Below are 26,435 nucleotides of genomic sequence, written 5' to 3'. Positions count from 1 at the left end.
ATTTATCTCTTTTAGTTTTGTAATTATGTTAACTTAATAGCAGTCGGACTACCTTAGAACAAATTTTACTGAAATTCTGCAGTAATCTGAAGATTTGGTCCAAAGATCGTATACCAAATTCCAACTTTCTTTCAAAGCGTTTTTGAGTTATCTGTGTCACAGACACATACATGGACTTTTTCCAAAAAATGTGATTTTAGAACTCAGTGAAGACTGAAACAAGGAGATTCGTCAAAATCTTGAGTTTGAATTTTTCGAAGATTACTATACTTTTTCTATACTTCGTATACGAGAAAGTAAAAAATGAAGTACAATTCATTTGAAATTAGTTAAAAGCACCACACTATTTGAGGGTTACTTGGTTATACGGTTATGGAGACAGACTTCAACTTAAAAGCGGAAATTTATTTAAGGTGTACGTACACACGTGAATATTTTTTTAAAAATTTTAACTTCAAAAATACAGTTTTTTTTACAGTAGGTTATTAATATATGTTTAAACTCATTTCAGTGAGAAAAAACCCATATTACACTCATTATTAATTAATTAAACAATATTTAATGAGCTAATTAGCCTATTTTTTGAAACATGATATCTTAAATTCTAATTTGTACAGACAGACAATTATAATTGCAAATTATGCCTAATATTAGTCTTCATGTTGTCTGCCTCAATCAAGTTATAAAAATATATAGGTTTTTTTTTTTTTTTTTTTTTTTTTTTTTTTACAATTTTTTCATTAACGATGAATAGAAAAAACAAGATTTTTTCTATAATTTTAACTTTTAAACATATATTTATAGAAATAAATTTTTAATAGAACTTTGATTGATTCACAAAACATCCACTATTTCATACAGATTATTTTGATATATAAATAACTGTATTTGGTAAATTTCTTGTTGAGTTATAATTGTTTGAATGAAGCAACATAGTGGGAAAATATCATTCTTCATAAAATGAGTTTTAAAAACACCGTAACTAGAGTTTTTAATGAAAGCACCTCAAGAAAAATAATTATAACTCGAGAAATATTTGGAATATTGGCAACATCTTGGTATCGCTTGAAAGCTAAAGAATCAGAGAACATTATTAAGCAATAAAAAAAAATATTCGATATTTTGAACGATTTTCGAAGTTTCAAGTGTGCACATTCACCTTAAAATTCTTTCAAGATTATTTTACGTCTACATATAAACTAAAGATAATGAAATCACATCCTCCAGTTGCTACTATTCGACTCAAGCGATTGTATCATTATAAACTCTGTTAATAAATTGATTAACTACCATCCATCAGATACAGCAACTGATTTCAACATATTCTGAAGATGAACTTTAATATATAAGTAAGATACGACGAAATCGTACAAGATATAAAAAATAAAAAACACTTTTAGATTAAATATTGTCCAAGCATTCTTTAAAAGAAATATTTAAAGATGCAAGCACCAATAACTGTATGTCGACAAAGGAAATATTAGCTTGAAAAAAATATATATATAAATAGAAACCAAAGAAATGAGAAATAAATCTGTTTCTGGACATGGCATTATTTATCACAAACACGATTCAAGCGAAGGAAGATGCAGTAATTCATCAGCTCTCGATTCTTCACTCCTTTTTTTCGTTTTCCCGAAATGCCAAACATTTGCATCAACTTCCTTTTCATTCTGGAGCACTATTCCACCGCTTGGGCAGTCATTCATCAAGAATGTCAATGCAGTTTTGAATTCCAAGGTCTACTTTGAAGCAAGTGAATAAGTCAAAGCAGTGTGGCTTTTGTATGCGTGCGGAATGCATGCTGTTTATTTGATTTAAAATTAAAATTGTAATTAGCAATGATTGAAAGAACGATTCGGTTTTTTGGTCTTATATATCCTAGTCTAAGCGATTTGCATGTATTTAAATTGTACAAGTTATTAAAGTATTGAACCGTTTGTGACAGAATAATGATGTAAAATGTTATTTCTGATGAACTAATTTTCAGAATGATGTTTTTTAATGAAATAATTTATTTTGAGTACTAATACGATGGCAATAATATAGATAGTATAGATGGTAATAGATTTCGCACATATTTAAATTGAGCAAGTTATTAAAGTATTGGATCATTTGTGGCAAAATAATGATGTAAAATATTCTTTTTGATTAGTCTTTTATTAGTTTGTTCTTTCCGATTATATATTTTTCAGAATGATGTTTCACCCATTAAGACATGTTCTGTAACATAGATCCAAGCTTTCCAAATTTGATGGATTTTGCATTATAAATTAAAAGACGTTACTACAAAACAGGGCGGTTTCTCATCAGAAGTAAAAATACGATTATATTTTTGGAGAAAAAATTTCATTATTTTGTCATCATATTCTCTCCCTCTTCTTAAGTATAAGAACAGATGAAAATATTATTATTATTATTTTACGAAAAGACCTGGAATAGAAAAATTAAACTAATGATGAATTCGAACTGCTGATTTTATAGAGTATTTCAGCACTCTTTCATCTAAGATTAAAATCTTCAGTAGAAATTATTTATCGCTTTCAATTTGATTTAACACAGTTTCCTAAACAGTTTCCCTCAATCTCTTCTGAAAGTTTATGAAAAGAATGTTTCCCCCATTAGGATAAAAAAAAATCAGAAAATGGAAGTCTCCAAATCTAATTTCACTAAAACTTTTCCCATCGTAATAGCTTTAGATACACACCTTGAAAATTGCTGACCTATCCTGTACAAAAGATCTCAAAGTCGACCTTTGTCCAAAGTTAACACCACCTGTCATTTCGCGACTTAAATACTACCCAAGGGAGTGACGATTAGTCCTTTAGTGTGGCAAGCAGGTGGTCATAAATTCCAGTGGGGCATGTAACGGACAGGTTTTATTTAGAAGCACCCATTGTTAAATTTCATTCGAACGTTTTCACCAGGAAAGAAAAATGGAAGATTCAATTCTCTTTTTATCCATTTCGTTTGTCCACTGCAGAGAAGAACAAACAACCATTGGAATTGTACTTTTTTAGAGTTTGTTCGCTTGATTGATAGAAAGTCAAAAAGAAACTGGAACTTTCATTTGAGAAAAATAAAACAGAAAAAAAAATTCAAAGCGCGAAAAGTTTTACCATTAAAGGGGATGAAAAAGCTTCTGTGAAAGTCTTTGTCTTCCAGCCAATAGAAACAGCTTTTTTGTTTTCTTGTTTTCATTTATAAAAGTTGACAACAATGTAAGTGCGGCTTGTACTGTCAATGCCGGTTTTGCAATGGATTTGTCCTCGCCATATTTCAACAAGAACTAATGAAAGGATATTTCCCAAGAGCTTTTATTGGGACATTCCAAGGGTTTCAACTGTATCGAAGTCAGTTATTTTAGTAAATACTCTTCTATTACGAAAGGAAATCTAGTTTAGTAAAGCAATTGTTTCCGAATAAATTTTTTATCTTCTCGTGTACGAAGTATAGAATGTGTTGTAAATAACCAAAAAATGTGAACTCGGGAATTCGATAATCTCTATGTTTCCAATCTTCCCGAGTTCAACAAACACAATTCTGAACTATCTCTGTCTGTCTGTCTGTTTGTGAACTCGATACTTTAAAAACACTGAGCTAGAAAATGACATTTGTTTTATTGTCCTTTATTTATTGGGACATTCCAAAGATTTAGATTTAAATTAGATTTGTAACAAAATATATTCAGAGGAAAACTATCTTAATTTGAGTCTATCTTGTTATGCTGATATATATTGAAAATAATTATAAAACGAATGATGGAAAAACTAGATGGAAAAAATTTAACATCAAAAGTGCAGATAGATATCTATCAATTTTGCGACAAAGGCCGTTGAGTAATTGATCATCTAACGGTCTATACTTTCACAAACTTAGTGCATAACTCAAAATCGCTAATATTCAAATATTTAAAGTGTAATAAGCACACTTTAAATATTATTAAACTGGATTTGTAATTATGTGGAAGATTTTAATTGGGCGAAAAAAATTTTGAAACAGAAATCCTATTTTTGGATTTTATTAACTATATGATAGGAAGTAATCTCCAAAATAATCTACTAAGGATCGCACGATACGTTCAGTAAAAATGTCAAATTTTTTGCCAAATAATTATACTTTTTAGTCTTCATCAATACCATGCAAGGCAATCATGGCGTATTCAAAGTTCATAATTTAAAGCTGGGAGAAAATAACAAAATAATAAGGAAATATACGAGAAAATTTTCGGAAGACCACTCGCTTTAGTTAATGGATGAATAAACATAAATATATCAGTAATAGCAATTTTTCACAATGAGAAACTCATTTTTGGAAATATCATTATGTTACTGATAGTATATCTAAACATCCTGAGTAATTGTTTGATAATCTTATGAATTTGCATAAGTTACCAAACTATTGCTTAACGGTGAAAGTTCCTACAAACTTTTAGAATATAAAAGATATATTCTACTGAAAATACACGAAACACAATCGAGAAGTAATCAGTCGAAACACAATCGAAGTAAAACACAATCGAGAGGCTAATCAAGATACCTATAATAGAATTCAAGAAAACAAACTGAAAATCAGTATTAAACAACCATAACAGCATATAACAGTACAAAAATAAAATTTAATAAAAAAATTGGAAATGAAACAAAAAAAAATTTTTCAAGGGAAATTTTAATAAATATAAAAAAGAAATATATATATATATAGTGTTACTTGATTGCATTTATAATTCAATGATATGCAAATCTCAAAACTGTGTTTTAGAATAAAAAATTTCATTTTGCAGGCTTTATTTACTAACCCTTTATACTCGATTGTCTTCTCTCAGTTACCATTACCAACCAGTTACCACTTTTAGCTCAAAACTGCTTATCAAATGCTTATACTCAAATGGCAAAAACTATCAGGCTTGGCACAAAGAATATGTTATAAAATATCATTAATGTTAACCTCAAACTGTTATCAAAATAATAAATGCAATAATAAATAAAAACGTGTTTTAAAATAATATATATGCTATTTCTTACAAAAAGTAAATTATCAAATTTTAAGAATAAAATCTTCTATTTATTTATCATAATTAAAATTTTAGACTAAAAGTGAATAAAAATTGCTCTAAAACATTTTATTTTGAATTACTATCTTTTTCCGACAATAGTTACACTTATCTGTAGCTTTTACGCGTCCAAATCCGAGAAAAAACAGAAATTACTAATCCGTTAAACGAAAACATTGCCTTCTTTTATCTTTCCCTCTCACCCCAATTTTAATTAAATAAACACATCCTGACGCATGTGCAAAAGCGGGAAGGGTTTTCGTATCCAAAAACAAACAGTACACGAAACATGAGAAACAAAACACAATCGAAGCATACTCGATATATCAATTTTAAAAATCCAGAACACTCCAAAAGCAAATTATCATTAAAGAGTTAAAACAGAAGTACATTACACTTCCTGAATAAAAATAATTTTTTTTTAAAAAAATTGTAAATGAAAGAAAAAAAATTATTTTTTAACTTCAGGGAACGATATCATAAATATGAAGAAGTAAAACATTATATCTTGTTTCTTGATTACATTTGTTAATTCAATGTTATGCAAATCTCGAAGCACAAACTCTGTCATCTAATCTCCACACACACACACACACACGAAAAAAAAAGAAACTTTCACCCATTCTCTCTAACTTGTCATGCAAGAGAACTCTTTACAAAGCTTTGGCGTACAATAGTTATGAAATATTAACTTTTGGCGCGAACGCATAATTTTTACTGATTCTCTAGAGTAATAGCGAGTTATTTGGCGATTAAACCTTGGCACGCGTTTATATTATTTAAGAATCGATTTTTTGTTTTAAACAAATTTTTCTCAAGTGATTGAAACGAAAAAAATTTCAAAACGAATTCAATATTTTTAAATCATTGTATTTTTCAGTTATCGCTTTTATAGGCTTCTGAAAGAGCAGAACAGCAGACAATCTATCCAAAGTTAATTTTGGCTCAAAACTTAACAGGCGTCTACACTATGTTAAATCTGTGCACCGAATTATATATAGCATTCTTCGTTTTGTTATTATCGTATTAACTTATATACTAACAGCCGGACAGATGGACTTCTTCTGAGCAGATTTTATACAAAATTTTATAGAAAAATCCCAATTTTTTAAAAAGCCTAAAGCCAAATTTCAATCCCCTAACTCAAAACATTTCCGAGTGGTTTCTGTCACAGACAGACAGATAGACGGATAATTTAAAACAAATGTTTTTTCCGAACCCAGGGGCGTCTAAAATGAACAGATTTGTCAAAATCTTTTGAGTTCGATTTTTTTGAAAATTACTATACTTTTTCTATACTACGTATGCAAGGAAGTAATTAAATGTCACAGGAATTTCTTATTAAGAGATTAATAAATATAAAAAAATGCATCTCAGAAATATAGAAAAGAATATAGAAAATTCTAACAAAGCCTTTTACATCTTCATCATCATTTTATTCGAAAAAATTGGAGAAAACAGAATTCCAAATTCGTATATAATAATCGATGAGTTAATCGTGAGTCACAAAATCAAATCATGAGTCACAAAATCAAATCATGAGTCACATAAATAATGAGTTACAAAATCAAATCATGAGTCACATAATTAATGAAACCGAAAATAAAAGAAAAAGTTTCACTCTTTTGGCGGGATATATAAAAAAGAACATTAAAAATTGGACAAGAAAGCAATTGTCAAAACAATTACGTTACATATACAGATATATTTTTCGCATGGCAACGGCTTTGATTTTAAGCCTTTATGGAATTGAAAAAGACGGTGACAACAAAAAGTATTTAAAAATCTCACACAATCTCCGTGAATAAAATATTATGAATTGTAAGATACTAGAATTGGATAAATATTACTATTTTTTTTTTCAAATAAATTTTTCGACATAGCTTACTTAACAGTTCTTGACTGTGATTTTTATCTCTATTTTTCTGCTTCCTTTTAAATGTTTAATGCTGATTCTGTTGTAAAAACAAATGAGTCAGGAAGTGTTACATTATTGGAAACTGACATCAGGAAATTTCAACATGAATTTTAATGATTTACTGAATGCTTATTGCTGATTACTTATTTGACTAGGTTTATCATTTTTTTCACATATATTTGTAATATATGCGATATATTAAAATACATACGGTTTTGGAGTAAAAAATAGTTTAATAAAATAATTAAGAGATGAGACCTTTTAAGTATAGGCTGAGTATATTCTAAAGTTCAAAATTCAGTATTTTTCACAACAGCATTTTTTCAAAACTCTTCTTCCTTCCGTAATTGCACTGTTAGATAACAAAGAAGATTTACAGATAAATTAAAGGATGCTAAATGAATGCCAAGTTAATGACACCTGAATTTGACGGCCATTTATCACCGAAACTTAGGTTCACGAAATACAAGAGCTATAGTGATATCCCCATTAAAATACGAGATTCGCAAACTTTGTGAGAAAATTCCATGCCCTGCCAGAATATCTGTTCACACGTGAGAGTGCTGAATCTAATCAGTCAAATGAATTTTCTCAATGAAATGTTGATTACGAAGCGCGCTGTTTAGCAGCTTTGCCGTGACTATTGCGCTACGCTATCATTTAACAACAATTTGTAATTTTACTATGTGTAATTAGTTTCTGAAAATGCTATATCTGTATAAGTTTCGGCTGCATTTCATGATTTCTTTCGGAATAAATCGATGATGCAAATCTTTAATATTATTAGACTTCTCATTAGACACCTACTGAATACGATTCGTAACAATATTGTTACGGAAAATTAATTCCGCTAAACTCTAACTGTTCGATTGTTGTGGGTGCGTTATGTAACACAGGCAACATGCATCAATAACAAATAACGAACTTTATTTACATGAATACACAGACGACAAAACACAGTCGACACGTACACAAGCAATAAACAGCAGCACTTCTAGCAAACAGCAAAGCGCAAGCAGCACAACAATAATGAGCAGCTCTCAGCTCTCAGGGTGAAAGATCTCGTTCAACTAAAAACTAAGCTGAACTCAAATAAATGGTACCAGCTAGTTCTGAAACAGGGTGATATGTAGTTTCCTTAAACGCACATTACCTGTGTCCTTCAGGGATATATATATTTTACATATGAACTATGTTCTCCATTAGATTTTAAATATATTATTATCTTGTGAGAACATGATCTTGTTTCGGTTAGGGGGGTTTTGAAGCTCGAAATAGCGTAGGCAATGAATATTGAAGCCGGAAATCGCGTAAGCAATGAATATTGAAATCGAAATCGCATAGCCATTGAATAGGTAATAAATGGCAAATTTCACCATCATCTTTTAATCGCATATATTTTTTTACCTGCTTTTAACAGAATTGCATAATTATTATGTACGCTTCTTTGTATGCAGATGCGTTTTTAAAAAGCTGACTTGCGTTTACCAGTATTGCTTTATTATTACGTATGCTTCTTTGACAGCAGACGCGTTTTTGAAAGGTTGACGTAGAACTATGACATCTTAGCTCAAAATCAGTCGAGCTCCAGAACTTTGTTTGTCGGTTAGAAAAACTGAAAAGGAAAGTTTAAATATTATATATGATATTTTAATTCTAATTTCAATTTTATTAATTTCCAAACATTTATCTTAATTTAGCTCATAGTAATTTCGTTCTCATATTTCTTGATCCAATTCCACTTTCGGTTTAATTTACAGAAGCTGTCTAAAAAGTACTGCACCATCAATCTACATATCAAATTAAAGTGATCCCTTCAATGCCCTTGCCAAGGTATCAAAGGTCACCACGTGTATTCAATTGGCGTGCGGCCGGGAATCCCATATTATATAAGACTAGTGATCATTTGTTTCGTTCCTTTTTTTTCCTTTTATCCTTCTGCTTTTGTGTCGCACTGTGGGGGACGTGCCTTGCCCGCGTCTCTGCTTGTAAATAATTATGCTTTCATGAAATGGATATTAAAATTAAATTAAAAATACAACTTCTCGTCTATGTCTTCGAAACTGCATTCTGATTCAGCAAAAATAATGTTATTATATATATATATATATATATATATATATATATAAGGATTGAAACCGATAGAGAAGTCTCGTGATTGTTTCAAACCGGTTTAAACTGTTTAATGACTTAAATTTACTAAGGCGAATAATGACTTAAAAAATAACAATGTTCTCACATGATAACTTGAAATTTGCGATCGTAGATTTCATTTTAATTTGTTTCCTTTTGTTTTGACACGGAAATAGAACGAATTTCGATAACTTGATTTTTTTTTAAATTTAAATTTAAAAAGAGTGAAAGGGAATTCTCTACCAAAACTATATGTCTATATACAATATTTACATAGATAATTCATTTATCCATAATTCAAAAATAATATTATACTTTTTGAAATAGTTTATGAAACTATGATTAATTAGTTACAAAATAAAATGAGATATTTTATCCACTCAGAGACGACAAAGTAAACATGATTCGCAAAGTTGCGAAATCTGAATAAAATTCCTATTATATATCAAATTAAATGATAATATTTGTTTAAAATTCAATTAAATAAGATACACATTTTATGATGAACTACTAGGAAGAAATTTATTTAATCAAATATACCTACAAATAAAAGTGATGTATAGCTGGGATTTAGCTGAATATTTAAAATAAAAATGTATATAATTTTATAATTTTTAATGTAATCACTCCACTTCATTATTATAAAGGAGTTAATAAAATTATAATTAATTTCAATATTTCAATGAAATTACATGAACAATTGTAATACAAAATGGAATGTCTCATCACTATACTAAACAAATATAGGGAATTGTTGGTGAGGAATGTCATCTAGAAATAAAAGACATTTTGTCTTTATTCTTGTTTTAACTCAGCAATAAGACTTAAAGCAGTATGTTTCATTAATCTTCTGTCTATACCCTTATGCATACAATTGCATCATAAAAAAGACCAACAGTATTTAAAAATAGGTCACTTAATAAACGACACACTGGTTATTTATGAAATTATTTTATATCACTACTTATTATGATGTAAGTTTTAAGTGCTATTACAATAAAATTTCACAAATTTACTTAGAAGAGTACTTTATACAGAACACTCAACATGTGGAAATAAATCAAATCTTCACATCTTAAATATTAATAAAGAATTTGGTTTATTTGTATTGACATCCTTTTTCAAAGCAACAGTGGATCTATTTGAGACTTGCCTCGTAATTTTGAACCCCGGTGAGATGCCGAGGATGACAACTGAGCTGGCACCCCTTCTCCAAAATCCCACATCCAACCATCAAGATGACATTTGATCTCGACTGATTTAGCACCCGCTTATAAGATAGTTCTTCAGTGGAATCGGGTCTCGAACCTGGAAATCTCTTGTGCCGAATACGAGACCTTACCACCAGGCCACCATGGCCCTCATACTAACAAAGGGAAAAAATACGACGATAAAATATTAGTTGATTTTTTTTAAAGTTTATTTCAATAATAGTATGCATTACTGTAAAATACGCTGAAGGTATTTTTAGTGGAATTAAAAATTTAAATATTATTCAATGTATTTTTAGATCCGTAAATTTGTTTTGTTTTCGTGATAATTTTGAAACTTTCACCAAAATACTCGGCAATTTTGTTTAATATTTAATTAATTAAAATTTCATATCGAGTTATTCCAAGGTGTACAATTTCATTCCTATACAGCACATGTGCTCATGCATGCGTGAGCATGTATTAAGCTCGATGTCCTTAGATCAAGCAGTAAGACATGTAGAAGCCCACCAATAAGAACATACGTAGACGCATTCATCTTAATAGCAACAGATATGATAAATAGGAAAAACAGAATTTTTTTTTTAAATTTATTAATTCTGGTTTTGTTTCTTATTCTTTTAAAGCTTCGACGACATAATTTTTATTGAAATCGGTAATGAAAAATGGTATCACACATGCGTACTTTTACAAAAATCAGTGGGATTTAGAAATCGGTTCTTTCTGAATCTGACAACCTTCGCAGATTATTTTTTGTTTTAATTAATTATCAGCACCATATTCAAAAATTTTGAAACTAAATAACTTTTATAAAGCTAACATGTTATAAATAATTCAGCTATAACGATACAATGTAAATAGCAAACAGAATTGACTCTCTTATTATCCATACAATGAATAGAGTTAAAGATTAAAAGATAAAACCTAGCAAATTAATGAGAAAGAAAAATCATAATTAGAGATAGAAAGCTTCCAAATATTATGGAATTAAGAAATGCTGTAATAAAATGTAACAATTATATAAGGATAAATTGGTTTATTACAATAGAGTTACAATTATATTTAGAGACAAAGACTCAAGTTTTGTTAGAAGCATTTCATAAATCTAGGAATATGTAAGTTATTATCGTAAATTCCGAAAACAATCGACCATTAATACACAGACATCAATTCATCATTTAGATTCCTTAAATCCTTTTTATATTTTCCTTCATGCATTTGATAAGAAAATTAGAAATAATGGAATACAATTAGCAAGTATAAATTACTTTGAAAAACATGGATTTAGCTCAACAGAAACCGCAGAAAAAAGCTTCGATAAAATAGTAGTAAAATATACAATCTCCCAATTAATGAAACACAATAATTTAACCCTTTAAAGGGCCATTTTTTTCTAGTCATATTATGTTAAAATATTTTTAGACTTGAAATTAGAATAAGAAAAGAGATTCATTTAGCTTATTAGATAAATTTAATTTGAATAATTAATTAATTTGGTTAATTAATAATTAAGTAACAAATCAAGACACATCATTTTGCCTGAGATAAAGAACTGAAGCATCTAAGTTTCTGACTAACTAAAAAAAATTGTCAGAACTTACGCCAACCTATATCATTTCATACAAAGATTAATAAATTTGGTGGGAAGCATACTTCCCACGGCTCTAGAAAGGGTAAACAGAATTTCAAAATATACTACATGTTATATTTTAAACTATATACTATTTAACCTTTATAAGAGATCCCTAAATGTGTAATATGTTTAATAATTAACTTACAACTACTTGAGAGAAACACTGAAATAATATTTAGGAACCTTACAAAATCAGTGAAAAATGCCGATGTAACTTTCAAAAAGTAATTTAACTCTCTATGGAGAAATGAATCCATCATTGAAGCTTTTCAACTTTTTCATTACTTTTCCGACCTAACCGGCCATGCAAATTGTATAATGGCGGTCTGGTTTCTAGGTCAGTCAAGAAATAAAGGTTGGTAAATGTGTTATCATTAATGATCTCCTCTATATACATTCTTTACCCAGCATTTGAAACAGAAAGTGGCAAGCCACTATAAAATATGAATGGCCGGTTGGACCAGCTTAGTAGTAAAAGGTTTACATTTTAAGATACCCGTTTGGAAACTGATTTCGTTTGCTGAGAGTATACGTTTCCGGAAAAAAGGATTCCAGTTTGATTTGATAAAAAAAATAGAAAAATCCATGGACATAAAATCAGACAAAAAACAAAGAATAAAATATAGAATATTGTTTAACCCTTAACTGGGGAGGTGAAATTTTAGGACTTAACTGGGGAGGTGCGGTCTACGAGACCGCATTTCATTTACACTCAAATTAAATTTTCTAATGAATGTATTAGTATGAAAAACTGCCAATATATTTTGCAGATATTTTTCTTGATATATAGATATGTTTCAGAAATTTTTCAAAGTATATTATCATTGAAAAAAGTAATTGCGGTGGAAGACACGTTTTCTTCTCAAATTACATGTTAAAATAAATAATATTCTTGAAAAAATATATTACTTTTTACTTTTTCCAACATATTTATTTTTACAGTATATGAAGGTATATAGAAGACAATATAATGTAAAAATCAACAATTATATGAAAAATAAAAAAAAATGACAATGGTTAAAATTGGCCCTTTTTTTATCGACTTGTGCTAGAAAACCGTGTTATGAAAGTCACACATTTTAAACTTACAGGTTAAGAACTAGTATAAAAATCAACTTATAAATTATGTATATATATATCTTGGTATATTAATATATTTTATAAATTTTTCAAAATCCATTATCACTAGAAAAATTAATTATGTTTGAACATACATATCAGAATTAGTTGAATGCGAACTTTCATCGAAAAACTCTTCTGTACAATTATCCTTATCACTAAAATCACTTTCTACTTCATTTAAAAGTGTCTGGAACACGGCTTCATAATAGGATCAGTAAACTGGATGATATTTCGGGGCCCAAGTTTTAGAGCCATCTGCTAAGCCTTGCTTATCACTGGGACACTAACAGGGAGCTGCGGTCTTAGAGACCGCACTTAAAGAAAACCTGAATTATTTTAAAAGGCATCCGCTGAAATCGGTTGAAAAAGTGCACTTGTATTGAAGGTCACAAAACAGGAAGGTACAGGGTCAATCCATTCAATTGAGCTAAAAATAGAATAGGGGTGACCGAAAATCAATCGCTAGCGGTCTCATAGACCGCACGTCCCCAGTTAAGGGTTAAGTCCAAATAGAAATGCAAAATAAGTTTTGATCTAAATATTTAAAATTCTAAAATCCATTGGAAGCCAAAGAAATGTCGCACTAATTAATGGATGAAGCATGAAAATATTTAACATGGAATATTTGTTATAAAATAACTAAGTGTTAAGATGCACTAAATCTAGTGAATGAAGTTAATAAGAGCTTTTTCAGAAAATTATCGAAGGTTGATTCAAGTTTCAATATATTTTATGTTTAGAAAGATTGCAGAAGTTCAGTTTTGAATAGGAATATACTTTTCACGAGAATTTTACAGTTACAGATATATACAAGCATACTTACTGAGAAAACATTCTATCATAAAGAAATTAACTACTAAGAATGAAGCATACTAACTGAGAAAACATTCTATCATAAAGAAATTAACTACTAAGGATGAAGCATTTATTTTTTAATGGATAAAAAAATTAAATAAAACATAAATCTAGATCTATAATTCTACGTTGAAAGAATGTTTTCAGAGAAAGTAATTGTATCCCGAACCCATACCTACAAATCAATAAATTGTTTTTCTTCACTCAAATCGTGCGGTTTTTTAAACTGTTCCCTCCTCCTTTCTAATTCCCATAACAGCGTGAAATCGACGCCGACATTGCAAAGCGAAAAATCTCTGTATCCGAGACGTAATAGATTTGACAATTTCACCCCCTAATTTCCTTTTTTATTTATTTATTTTTCAGTGCATTTTTTTTAAACCTTCCCCTGAAAGAGTGATTTTTTTTCTTTTATTACTTTTTCTATGACTATGCACGTATTTCTGATCGTCTTATAATGTGAAATGATAGCACAATGGTTACTGGATACGAATTTGCCATTTTGCTTTCTCAAATAAGATGACGTCGTAAAATTATTTTCTAAATTCTTCATAGAAATATTGATATCCATATTTATGTAAAGCAAATAGTCAGTCGAATTTTCATGAAATATAGTGAAATGGGTAAAAAATGTTAAACATTTTGTTGAACTGGCAACTACAGTGTAATCAGAGAGGTTATTGTACATGGATAGGGATTGCAATACCGGTATACCGGGATACCGAATACAGGTATTTTGAGCCATTTGTGCAATTTCGTAATACCGGTATTCACAAGTTTAAATACCGGTTTTTCGGTATTTACTAGAAATTTTTAAAATGGTCTCCACTATATATTCAGGTATCGAGAACATAGCAAAATAGTATACGTTTTCGTTTTTATGTCTCCCTAACGAGCGAAATTAATTAGCCAATTAATGGCTTAAATCTAAATTAGCGAAACATGGATTATCTCTGAAAGAAAATATTGTAACCATAATAGATGTATTATACCAAAAAAATAAAGAACCTAAGAAACCAAATACTGTGGATATAGAAATTTTGGATTCCAACTTTGAAGAGAGTAAGAGTGAGAGTGATATTGACAATGAAGATAATGAGAATGTAATTCTTGAAGAAGATATTGCTAATGAGGATGAAATATTAACCTATCAAGAATTGCTTCCTATAATTTATAAAGTTCGAAAAATTGTTAAGATATTTAAACGTTTCCCTATAAAAAGGATATATTACTAAAATATATACTAACTGAAAATAAAACAGAATATATGTTAATATTATATTCTAAAACACGTTGGGAACAGTTTACTCCTAATGATGGAACGATTTTTGAAACTGAGAAATCCAATCCAAAAAGCAATAATCGACTTAAATAAAAAAAAATTTCAACGAACCAAAATACAATACAGAAATCAGCTATATCCAAAACCATCCGACTAGAAATCGATTTGTTTGAAGATGAGGGATTTAGAGGTAAATACTTGGAAAAAGTATACCGCGCATTGCTAACAGTACCACCAATTAGCGTAGATGCCGAAAGAGCGTTTTCGACAGTGGTCATTTTTACACAAAATTGCTTTTCAGGCTTAATGACAGTACAATTGATGATTATGTTTTTTTAAGATCACATTTCAAAAATTTGTAATAGTATCACAGACTGAATAGTGAAATTTACACTTTTTTTGTGATTTAAATAAATAAGATTTTTCTTTACTTTTTTGTGATTATATACTGTTATAATTTATAAGTTACAAATTATTTTTTGTGATATTTACATTTTCTAATAAAGCTGGCAAATAAAACAAAGAAACACCGTGTTTTCTTTCTTTTTCTAAAGTTTCTAATACCGGTATTAAAACCGGTATCCCGGTATTAAGATTTAAAAAATACCGAATACCGGTATTGAAATTTTGTTCCGGTATTGCAATCCCTATACATGGATTGAAAATTATAACAGATTTTTCACATTTAAATTAAAGAAAAAACTATAAATTTTACAGAAAAAGTCCGATTTAAACTATTGTAAATATTATATTGGCCAATAAAATGAACTATAACAATATATAATGGATGCTTCATTAGATAAAGAATTAATTTAAAATAAGTTGGAAATTTGAAAATTGTATTTAATTTTTTTGAAAATTTCATTTAGATATATGTTATGTAAAGAAGAAATTAGAAATAAATAATTGGTCGAAATTTCAAATCTGGGTATGCATTCTTTTAATTTGAAAAAGTTGAAATCTTTAGGGAAAAAAATAAAACAGGGTCGATGAAAATGTCTGTAACTATTTTTTTTTATTTTATTAATCGGAATCATAAGTGAGTAAAAGTCCGATTTCAAATAAGTTTTGAAATCTTCGTTTTTTAAAAATAAATAAATAATTAATTAAAAAATAAAATTTAAATTTAAAAAAAATTAAAAATGAAATCTACGATCGCAAATTTTAAGTTATCATGTGAGAACATTATTATTTTTAAGTCATTATATGTCTTAATAAATTTAAGTCATTAACCAGTTTAAACCGGTTTGAAACAATCACGAGACTTTTCTTTCATTTCCAATTTTTGCAACTGGCAAACAAAGTTTTGGAGCTCAACCTATTTTAAAATGTAAAAACCCCCCATCGTTTTTCTAAATATTAACGCATGCTTAATCTGATAGTCTCGTGATTGTTTCAAACCGGTTTAAACTGGTACATGACAAATTAATTAAGACAATTCGTAAGAATTCAGGGAATGAATAATTTGGAAATGAAGTTGAAACTTTAGTTGTCTGTATAACTCTAAAAGCGAAAACCGGTTCCTCTAAAGCGATAAATCTCCAATTAGTTATAACATTTTCTATTTATTTCATTTCATACGATCACGTGCTGAAAACGACATTTTTCTAGATTTCATTTGCAGCAGTAATTAACTTATTTTTTAATCAGAGTTTTTGTTTATGTGATGGAAACAAGTTAATAAAAGCTAATTTTTTGTAATGCTCGTGCAGATTAAATTTCATTTTTTCGAAATTAATTGTTGAAATTATGATTTAATTATATTTTTAAAAATTCATTGAAAAAAGAAATTTGATTTATAGATCAAAAGATTAGTATCATTGAAACGATTATTTTTTTGAACTTCAATATGATGTAAAAATCAATTTTGTTGCATAATATTTTCGCCACTAAATAAATAGCCAATTTGATGTTTACGCATTTTGAGGCTGCAACAATTTGTTGCCTACTCATGTTGAGGCTTCAAAAACTTCAAGCCAAAAAATTATCATGTTCTTACATGATAAAAAAAAAGTCAGAAAATCAAAGTTAACATTTTGTCAGAATTTTAATGAAAGAATTCACTTTAAGGTGATTTGATGTACACTTTCTTACACAAAATGCTAGAATTGTCAACAAATTGTCATTTGACGAATCTAAAATAACAATGAATCTAATAAAACATATGGATGAAATAAATAGATGAAGAATTAATTTAAAATAAGTAGGAAGTTTGAAATTTATATTATTATTATTTTTTTGAATACTCATTTTGATACGTATTATATAAAGAAGAAAGCAGATAGAAATAATTGGTCAAAATTTCATAGCGGAATATGCATTATTTTTTTTAATGTTGATTTTATCGGGAAAAAAAGAACAGAGTCGTCGAAAATGTCTGCAAATATTTTTTTTCTATTAGTGGGAATCCGAGGTGAGAAAAATATTCGACTCTAAATGAGTACTTATACAATTTAAAATGGCATTCCAATCGTCGATTTTCAAAAAAAAAGTATGAAAACTACATTTTGTCCAACTTTAAAGACAATTTTACTTCCAGATGATTTCTCTATACTTTCACACTTTCTTGTAGAAAGTATTACAATCGTCATAAATATCGTCATTTAACAAATTTCCTCCTTTTGGAACTCTCTGAACAAGAGAAATAAATTTTTGGCATTGCAACGGTCTCTGAATTACCTCAATGCAGTTTTGAGATAGAATTTGGTATAGACATTCGGATAAAATTTGGTTCATGGACATAACCAAACCAAATTTAAAGAATTAATCAACTTTAATGCAATTTTAGATAAAATCTATAAAGAGAAAATCTGTATATATTGCTGTTTGAGTGCAAGTGGGACCAATAATTACAAAACTTAGAAAAATCAGCAACAGAAATTTCGTATAGCTTTAGCAGCTAAAATGTAGCAATTTTTACTTTTTAATAAAATTGTGTGTGATCTTAAGACAGCAACTGTAGTTGGTGTTTGATTTCAATGATTTTGGAAAAAGGTGTCCAGAGTGCATTAAAATGTTTGAACATTAGTTTAATACTAATGTTAAAGATTATAATATTGCTAAATAATTCATATTTTAAAAATAATTTAAATTTATTTTTGAAAATAATTTAAATTATCACTATATTCCCTTAAAAATATAAAATATATTATAAATCACATCTTATATATACTATCTATATATTCAAGGATTGCCGCTCAAAATATTAAAATTGTTATTACTCTAAAACTTACAAATACACGAAAAAGAGATTGTTAAATGACAGTAGAAAAAATACATCTTATTAAAAAAGAAACCCTTTTATAATAGAGAAGTAACTCTCTCGAATTACTGTCTTCAATATAGTTGGAATGATTCAATAAAAGCCCTTAAGAAAAATCATTTTATTAGTTCTTATTGAAAAAAACCCGAAGAAGAAAGATAGGAACACATTCGTCGCCATTCTGGTACTGACAGAGAAAGTAGCACTTATTGTGTTGCCAAATTTTATAAATGAAAACAACGCAAATAAAACGCTTCTTCTATGGCTTCTTGGAAGGCAAAGATCTTCCCAATAACCCTTTCATGGTCTTCTTTAATGGCGAAACTTTTTCCCTCTTTGAATTTTTTTTATACTGTTTTATTTTTCTAAGACGAAAGTTCCAATTTCAGTTTGACTCTCTATCAATCAAGAACATAAAAGTCTAAAAAAAAAAAAAAGCACAATTCCAATCCATGTTTGTTCTTCTCTGCCGTGGACAAACGGAATGGATGAAAAGAGAATTGAATCTTCCATTTTTCTTTCCTGGAAAAAACGTTCGAATGAAATTTAACAATAGCCGCTTCTAAATAAAACCTGTCCGTTACATGCCCCACTGGAATTTATGACCAGCGGCCTGCCACACTAAAGGACTAATCGTCACTCCCTTGGGTAGCATTTAAGGCGCGAAATGACCGGTGGTGTTTACTTTGGACAAAGGTGGACTTTGAAAGCTTTTGTACAGGATATGTCAGCGATTTTCAAGGTTTGCAGCTGAAGCTCTTACAATGGAAAAAGTTTTAGTTAAATTGGATTTGGAGTCTTACGTTTTCTAATTTTACTTCCTAATGGATGAACTATTTTTTTCGTAAACTTTTTGAAGAGTTTGTGGACAACTGTTTTGAAAACTGAGTACAGTCAAATTCAAAGCGAGAAATGATCTCCACTGAGGATTTAAATCAAAGATGAAACAGAGCAGTATCACTATATAAAATTAGCAGTTCAATTTCATCATCAGTTTAATTTTTTAATATTGCAAGCCTCTAAAAAAATTTATTTTATCTGTTCTAAAATTTATAATTTAAAACATAAATTAAAAGACAGGAAAGAAATTTAAATTGATGAATATTAAAATATTCCTCTCCAGAAGGCTTTCGTAATTTTTTTGAAATAAGAATAATAGAAAGAACATTATAGAATAATGAAATTTTATTTCCAAAAATCTATCGAATTTTTAACTCTGATTAGAAACCAACCGATTTTGGCAAGAAACCAACTGATTTTATAATATCTTCCTTTAATTTATAATGTAAAATCCATCAATGTGTGAAAAGCTTTGATTTATGTTATAGAAAACGCAATCAGATATACTGTTTTTTTGTCCATCAAGGAAAAGACAATTTGCCTTCTAATTTCAAACTAAGAGCAACAGATTATTTCAGATGAACCAGATGATGATGTATTCATGATGATGAACCAGATGCTGATGTATTCATGATGATGAACCAGATGCTGATGTATTCATGATGATGAACCAGATGCTGATGTATTCATGATGATGAACCAGATGATGATGTATTCATGATGATGAACCAGCTGATGATGTTCATTCAGATGATGATGAACCAGATGATGATGATTCAGATTATGATGTTCATTCAGATGATGATGTTCATTCAGATGATGATGAACCAGATGATGATGTTCATTCAGATGATAATGAACCAGATGATGATGTTCATTCAGATGATAATGAACCAGATGATGATGTTCATTCAGATGATAATGAACCAGATGATGATGTTCATTCAGATGATAATGAACCAGATGATGATGTTCATTCAGATGATGATGAACCAGATGATGATGTTCATTCAGATGATGGTGAACCAGATGATGATGTTCATTCAGATGATGATGAACCAGATGATGATGTTCATTCAGATGATGATGAACCAGATGATGATGTTCATTCAGATGATGATGAACCAGATGATGTATTCATGATGATGAACCAGATGATGATGTTCATTCAGATGATGATGAACCAGATGATGATGTTCATTCAGATGATGATGAACCAGATGATGATGTTCATTCAGATGATGATGTATTCATGATGATGTTCAGATGAATAAGTAGAATCATTCCCTATTTAGTTTTTATTAATCAAAGTAGATTATGAAATCCGAAATACTTTAACGCATTAAATCGATGACTGTAGACGCAGGGATAAAAAATTCAGGATTGATCAGGAGGTCCATGCCATTGTTCGTCATAATTTGAAAATAAAACCCACCAAAAAGGATATGGACAATATGAATATTCTTGCCAGATGATATGCATATTGGTACACATCATTAGATACAAATAAATCCCGCTAAACTGACGTGTTCGCTTGTAGTTGGTGTATGCTGTAACACAATCAAGAGGCCTCAATAACAAATAATGATGATTATTAACGAGAAGACTCGAAAACAGACGAGAAAACTCAGCTGAGACGGACACAAGCACAATAATGATTAGCGTTTTGGAGGTTTTAGAAGTAGGTAATTTTTTGAACTAAATTACTTGAGCTGAACTGAAATGATTGACTTCATGTCGGTCGCACGGCTTTTTATAGTTTTCGGCGCAGGACTAAGAAAGTGCTGGAACAATCTAGCATATCTCAGCTCCTATTGGTTCTAACACCAAAATTTTTCCAAGATTCTAGTACCATTTATTTTGTCGCTGAAGTCGCCAAATTCGTCACCAAATCACCAATTAATTGCCAAGTTTTTCGCCAAGCCAGGAATATTTGATCCGGCTTTCGATCAGCATCCAATGGATCCTTTCTGTAATACTTTATTTCCTAAGATGGAACCAACTGTGCTGGGAAGCAACAGCACATATTCGTATCAATGTTATACGGATCTTCAAACGCAGAGGAAAAAAAAAATTAAGATTCAACAGGTAGTTCACACAAGTAATGTTCATCCACTTGTGGAAAAGCACAGAAAATATCTATGTAGAATTTAAATTAGATTAGATGAATATGAACATTTATCTTCCCAGTGAAGATATATATACCTATATACTATATAAGCTGATCGCAAAGGCAAGGAGGCGAAATCAAGAAAGGAATAGGTATCTGACCAAATATTCATTATTTTATAGAAACCGAAAAGAAAGAATTGAAGGGTAACTGTAATCTTCTTCCCAGGAGACAAAATGCATGATTAATAGAAGTGAATCGAGAAGCAGATTTATCTTTTACAGCTTTTGCTTTCTGAAGGTCGCATATTAAAACTTATATTTTCTCAGTAGGTAATATTTCCTTTGATAACCTTATCTCCTTTTTTCATTAGTTTTAGAAATAGTCTTGAAAAATACGTGGGAAGAATAATTCATTGTGAAAGATGGAATTATTTTATGGGGAAATTTTAAAATGATTATACTTAGCTTTTTATGTTTGTATTATACTGCATGAATTAAAGTCAATAAGTTACTCCATATCTTAAGAACCAGCTTAAAGTATTAATGCTTTAATAAAATATATTTTATGTATATGTGAAAATATAAACGCTATTATTTCATTTTGATAGGATTTTCACCACAGTATTTCCTCTTGGCTTTGTAAGACAAAATAAATATAATACCATATGTAATTTAATAGATATATATTGAATCAATTGTAAAAAAAAAGAAATCAGGTTGATAGATTTTTATATAAAACTTGTTAACTAATAATTTTATAAAAATATCAATGATAGAAATGAGGGAAAAATTAAAAGAAAAACGGACAAAAATTAAGAGAAATAATAGATAGAAAACAATTCAAATGTATCGTGTTCAAAATAAAGCCAGAAGTGACCATTATTATTAAACTGTACAAATGATTGAAAGCTATATTCATAATTTAGCACCGATTATAAATTTAACCATTGAAATTTTAAAATTCCATAATTGGAGCTCATAAAATCGAACATACACTATTGGATGGAGCCTGAAATAATGAGATATATTATAATCTTGAGTTCATACGTCGGAAAAATTTTATTATATTACTAGTAAACAATTGCCATGAAATCCCTGTTTAGAAAAAAATATTTGATGTGCCAAGACTGAATTTAATTCTACAATTTAAAAATCTTTTAAGTCAAAAAACTTTTAGATCTTTAATTCAGAATAGCTCGAAGAATAGCTCGTTGCAGAGAGAAAAAAACACAAACAAATGCATATAAATGATTGTACATTATGTACAATAAACATTACATTCTGATAAGTCCATAATTTTTTTTAAAAAATTTTTTTCCCCAGAAGTTGGCGAATCATGTTAAAAATGTTCTTGCAAATAAGGCATTTTCAAGAGTATTTTTATATACAGTGAAAATGACAAAAGTAAATCGAGAAAAACTGAAAAGCAGACGTGATTTTAAATCAGACTGTTTAAGTTAATCTGCGGTTGAAAAATGTATTTTAAAAAATGTAATTAATTTTTAAAACCTTGTCCTCGGTAATCAATAAATCCGATTTTTTTCACCAAAATTGTGTGATATTCATGGATTAATTTTGTATTTTTCTATACTGACGTTATTCTTAACGTCGCAACAGTCTGAAATGGAATCCAACTTGACAACGTGAAATATATCTATATTGATGATATAATAGATTTGGCAATTACTTCACAACTGATTTTCTATTAGTTTTTTTCTTTGTACTCAAAAAGAGTAAACATAAGATATTTTCTTATTTTTTTTCCTGTTATCATTTATGCAATTCTTCGTATTCTGATACTATGATCTGGGTACGGATATGTACGATTTGTTTTGATAGAAAAGTGACGTTTCTCATTTTTGACTACTTCATACTATTAGCTATCGTAACTTGTAAGCTTATTTCATAGATTTTTTTTTTTGTATTTATACATTTTCTCTGGATTAATAGCCTTTTATGTATATTCAAAAAAAACCTGGGGTCCGATTTTCCTTCCATCCCCACTTGAACAATTTTAAATTTAGAGGCATCCTTTCGGAAGCCAATTTAACAAACCAATAAAATTGCTCTAAATTATGAAATTCTGGAAAAATGGCAATTCGATCAATTTTCATGGCAATTCGATTGGACCAGTTTTCCAAATTAAAAAAAAAAAACTATAATTTTTTGCTATGTGCAATCAAAGTAATAAAAGAAAACTTTATCAACGTAGTTTTTCTTAAAGATTGCCATACTTTCTGCAGATTATGTTAAGAGACATGAATAACACACAATTTTTTCAAACATCTTCACAGTAGAGATTTTTTTTTAGCATAGAGCCTAACAATTTTGGAAATATTTATTTCTTAGATCACAGATACTCAATAAGAGAAGTGTTAAAAAATTTAATGGAAGTTTTAATCGAAAATTAAGGAAAATTGAGATTTTTTTTCTGAATAACTTCGGATTGTATTACAGCACGAAATCAATATTATTTTTAAAATTTCCTAAGTAAATCTTAGTAATTCCAATTTCATTTAGATATATATAATTTAATTATTTTTTAAAGTTTTAATTAGGTTTTATAATAATTTATTTCATTATTTCAGTTACGGAAATTATACACAAATATTTTTTTTTTTCATTTTGTAGTCGCTATGTAATTAAGTATATACATTACAAAAAAAAGCCCAAACGCTGCTACGATATATGCTAGATTTTCCCTAAAAGTTTCTTTTGCAAGTTATTAATTTGTGGTACAATAAGTAATTTATCTGAGAGTTCACTACAGTGGCTACTAAGAGAGGAGATTCATTACTTACTATTCAGCAAAAAGCCATGGTTATTTTTAAAAGGCTAAAGATGTTTCAAGGACACATTGTCCTTCAATCGTCATATTTTCGCATAATTTAAAAATTATTCTGGTTAGTTGAGTGCACAGACACACTTAACGCAAAAGTGTTTTTTAAAAATAGTATGAGAATCATACCTATAAAAGTTTCAAGTGTGATCAAGCTGCATGCAATACTCAATTGGAATGTTTAGCATCCATTGGTCATGAAGAGCAAACTGGTCACTAAAGACATCAAGTAATGTATAATATCCAAAAATGGGTCATTTGTGTGTGTTATTCATTGATCACTGGTATTTAAATTTATTTTTTTAATAGATTACATAGACATTTATTATGTTATATTCTTAAATTTACATAAAAATATATTTGTAATCAATTCTATAGCTCCATCAAAATTTCAACTCGGAAACAAAACAAACTAGGTGAACTAAATCTCCAAATAGCCTCAACAATAATATAGCTACTTTCAAAAAAATTAGAAATTGATATATATCTCAGTCAATATTCATGTAAATATGTAAAGTAAGAAATAGTAAGTGGAAAAATGAAATTTGATATGCTGCCTTGCCACCAAATATCTATCAAATTTTGGAATTAAGAGTAGAAACGTATATATGATTAATTTCAATGTAAGTTGATTATATACAAGAAACGCCGCATTGAAGAAGTTAGGATAATATCAAGGATAAAATATCTCTGTTTGTATATTTCATGGCATCAAATATTCAGAAAAACATTCGAAATTTATAGCCAAATTAACTGTACACACAAAGCTGGTAGTGCGGGCCTCTCGATTAATCTAAATAACTAAAAAGAATAATTAATTTTTCATGTATGCCACTTTTTATTGCATGCTTGTGAATGAACTTGAGTACAGTTAATAGAATTTGATATTGACTTTATAAAATTGAAATTTCCTGTTCAACTTATTCTTCTCCAGGACCCTGGAGAATGCAAAAATAAAATATTGCCGCATTGAAAAGAGGCAGTCGACTCTCCATGGTCGAATGGTAATAGCACTGATCTCATAATCAAGAGATTGAGAGTTCAAATCCCGCTAGAGACAATACAATTCACAGTTTGTGTGTATATTTAATTCCTTGATTTTATGTTTTCCTTTATTTCATGTTCCAGAAGATTCTGGAACTTTCTTTAGTTTACCAGACAAGTATTCTGGACTTTTCTTGCTGTCTCCAGAAAAGTATTCTGGAACTTTCCCTGCTAGTATAAAAGCAGAAGATTTGTCAGTCACTGTGTTCTCAGTTCTGAGTTGAGTTAATAAATTGGCTTAGCTCTACTTCTTGTGCGTGTCATTGCGTTCCACACTAAAGTATCTACGTGACAATATTTTTTTTCAGATTTTCTCATTTTCAATAAAACATTCGAAATTTATAGCCAAATTAACTGCTCACACAAAGCTGGTGGTGAGGTCTTTCGATTAATTTAAATAATAAAAAAAATAATTTTGCAGTTATACCACTTTTATTGTATCCTTGCGACTGAACTTGAGTATAGTACAGACTTTAAAAAAACGTAAAATTTCCCGATCAACTTATTTTTCTTCTCAAAGACACTGGCCGATGCAAAAATAAAATATTCTCTCAGACAAAATAAAACGAACATCAATCTGAAGGCACATCAGAAACTAAAGGGTTCAGAGATAAATCTACTTCTGGACTCAACCCTTATTAATCATGAATGCGTTTCTCCTGGGGAGGAAAATGCAGCTATTCATCAACTCATTCTTATTCTTTTCCCCAAATGCCGAGCACTTGCATCCACTCCTCTTTCATTCTGGAGTAGTGTGTCACTGTTTCTGTTGTCATCGGTCAATTATTTGAATGCATTTTCTTAAGCCAGGTTTGACTTTGAAGTATGCAAATAATCGCGGGATGATGTTTTCCTTTGTATTCAAATGGATTATATGCTGTGTTTTCCACGAAATTTCGAATATAATCAGTTTCTGGCATACAAAGACGTTGGGAGAGATTTTTATTTGGAAGTTCCTTATCGGTTAAATAAAAATAATTAATTTTTAATGAGTTTTGCATTGGTCTTGCAGAAATTATCATGGATTACAAAAGTGATTTGTAAGAAGACCCAAAAAAAAGTTTTAGGTTTTTAAGGACAGATTTACATTTTTTTTCCTTGAAATGATTTTTATATCTACTGGCAAAGTAC

At 29.2% G+C, this 26,435-nt stretch overlaps 1 protein-coding gene across 1 annotated transcript; it reads left to right on the top strand.

The window, feature by feature from the left end:
• The first annotated feature begins 12,266 nt into the window (after positions 1-12,266).
• Positions 12,267-20,565, top strand: LOC129956561 (germ cell nuclear acidic protein-like). Its single transcript, XM_056068490.1, has 2 exons — positions 12,267-12,285; positions 20,060-20,565. The coding sequence occupies exons 1-2, from the start codon at positions 12,267-12,269 to the stop codon at positions 20,563-20,565; spliced, it is 525 nt and encodes a 174-aa protein (XP_055924465.1).
• The last annotated feature ends 5,870 nt before the right edge of the window (positions 20,566-26,435 follow it).

The sequence above is a fragment of the Argiope bruennichi genome, chromosome 11 (genome assembly GCF_947563725.1).
Source record: "Argiope bruennichi chromosome 11, qqArgBrue1.1, whole genome shotgun sequence".
Lineage (NCBI taxonomy): Eukaryota > Metazoa > Arthropoda > Arachnida > Araneae > Araneidae > Argiope > Argiope bruennichi.
This window is presented reverse-complemented; position numbering and strand designations above follow the sequence as displayed.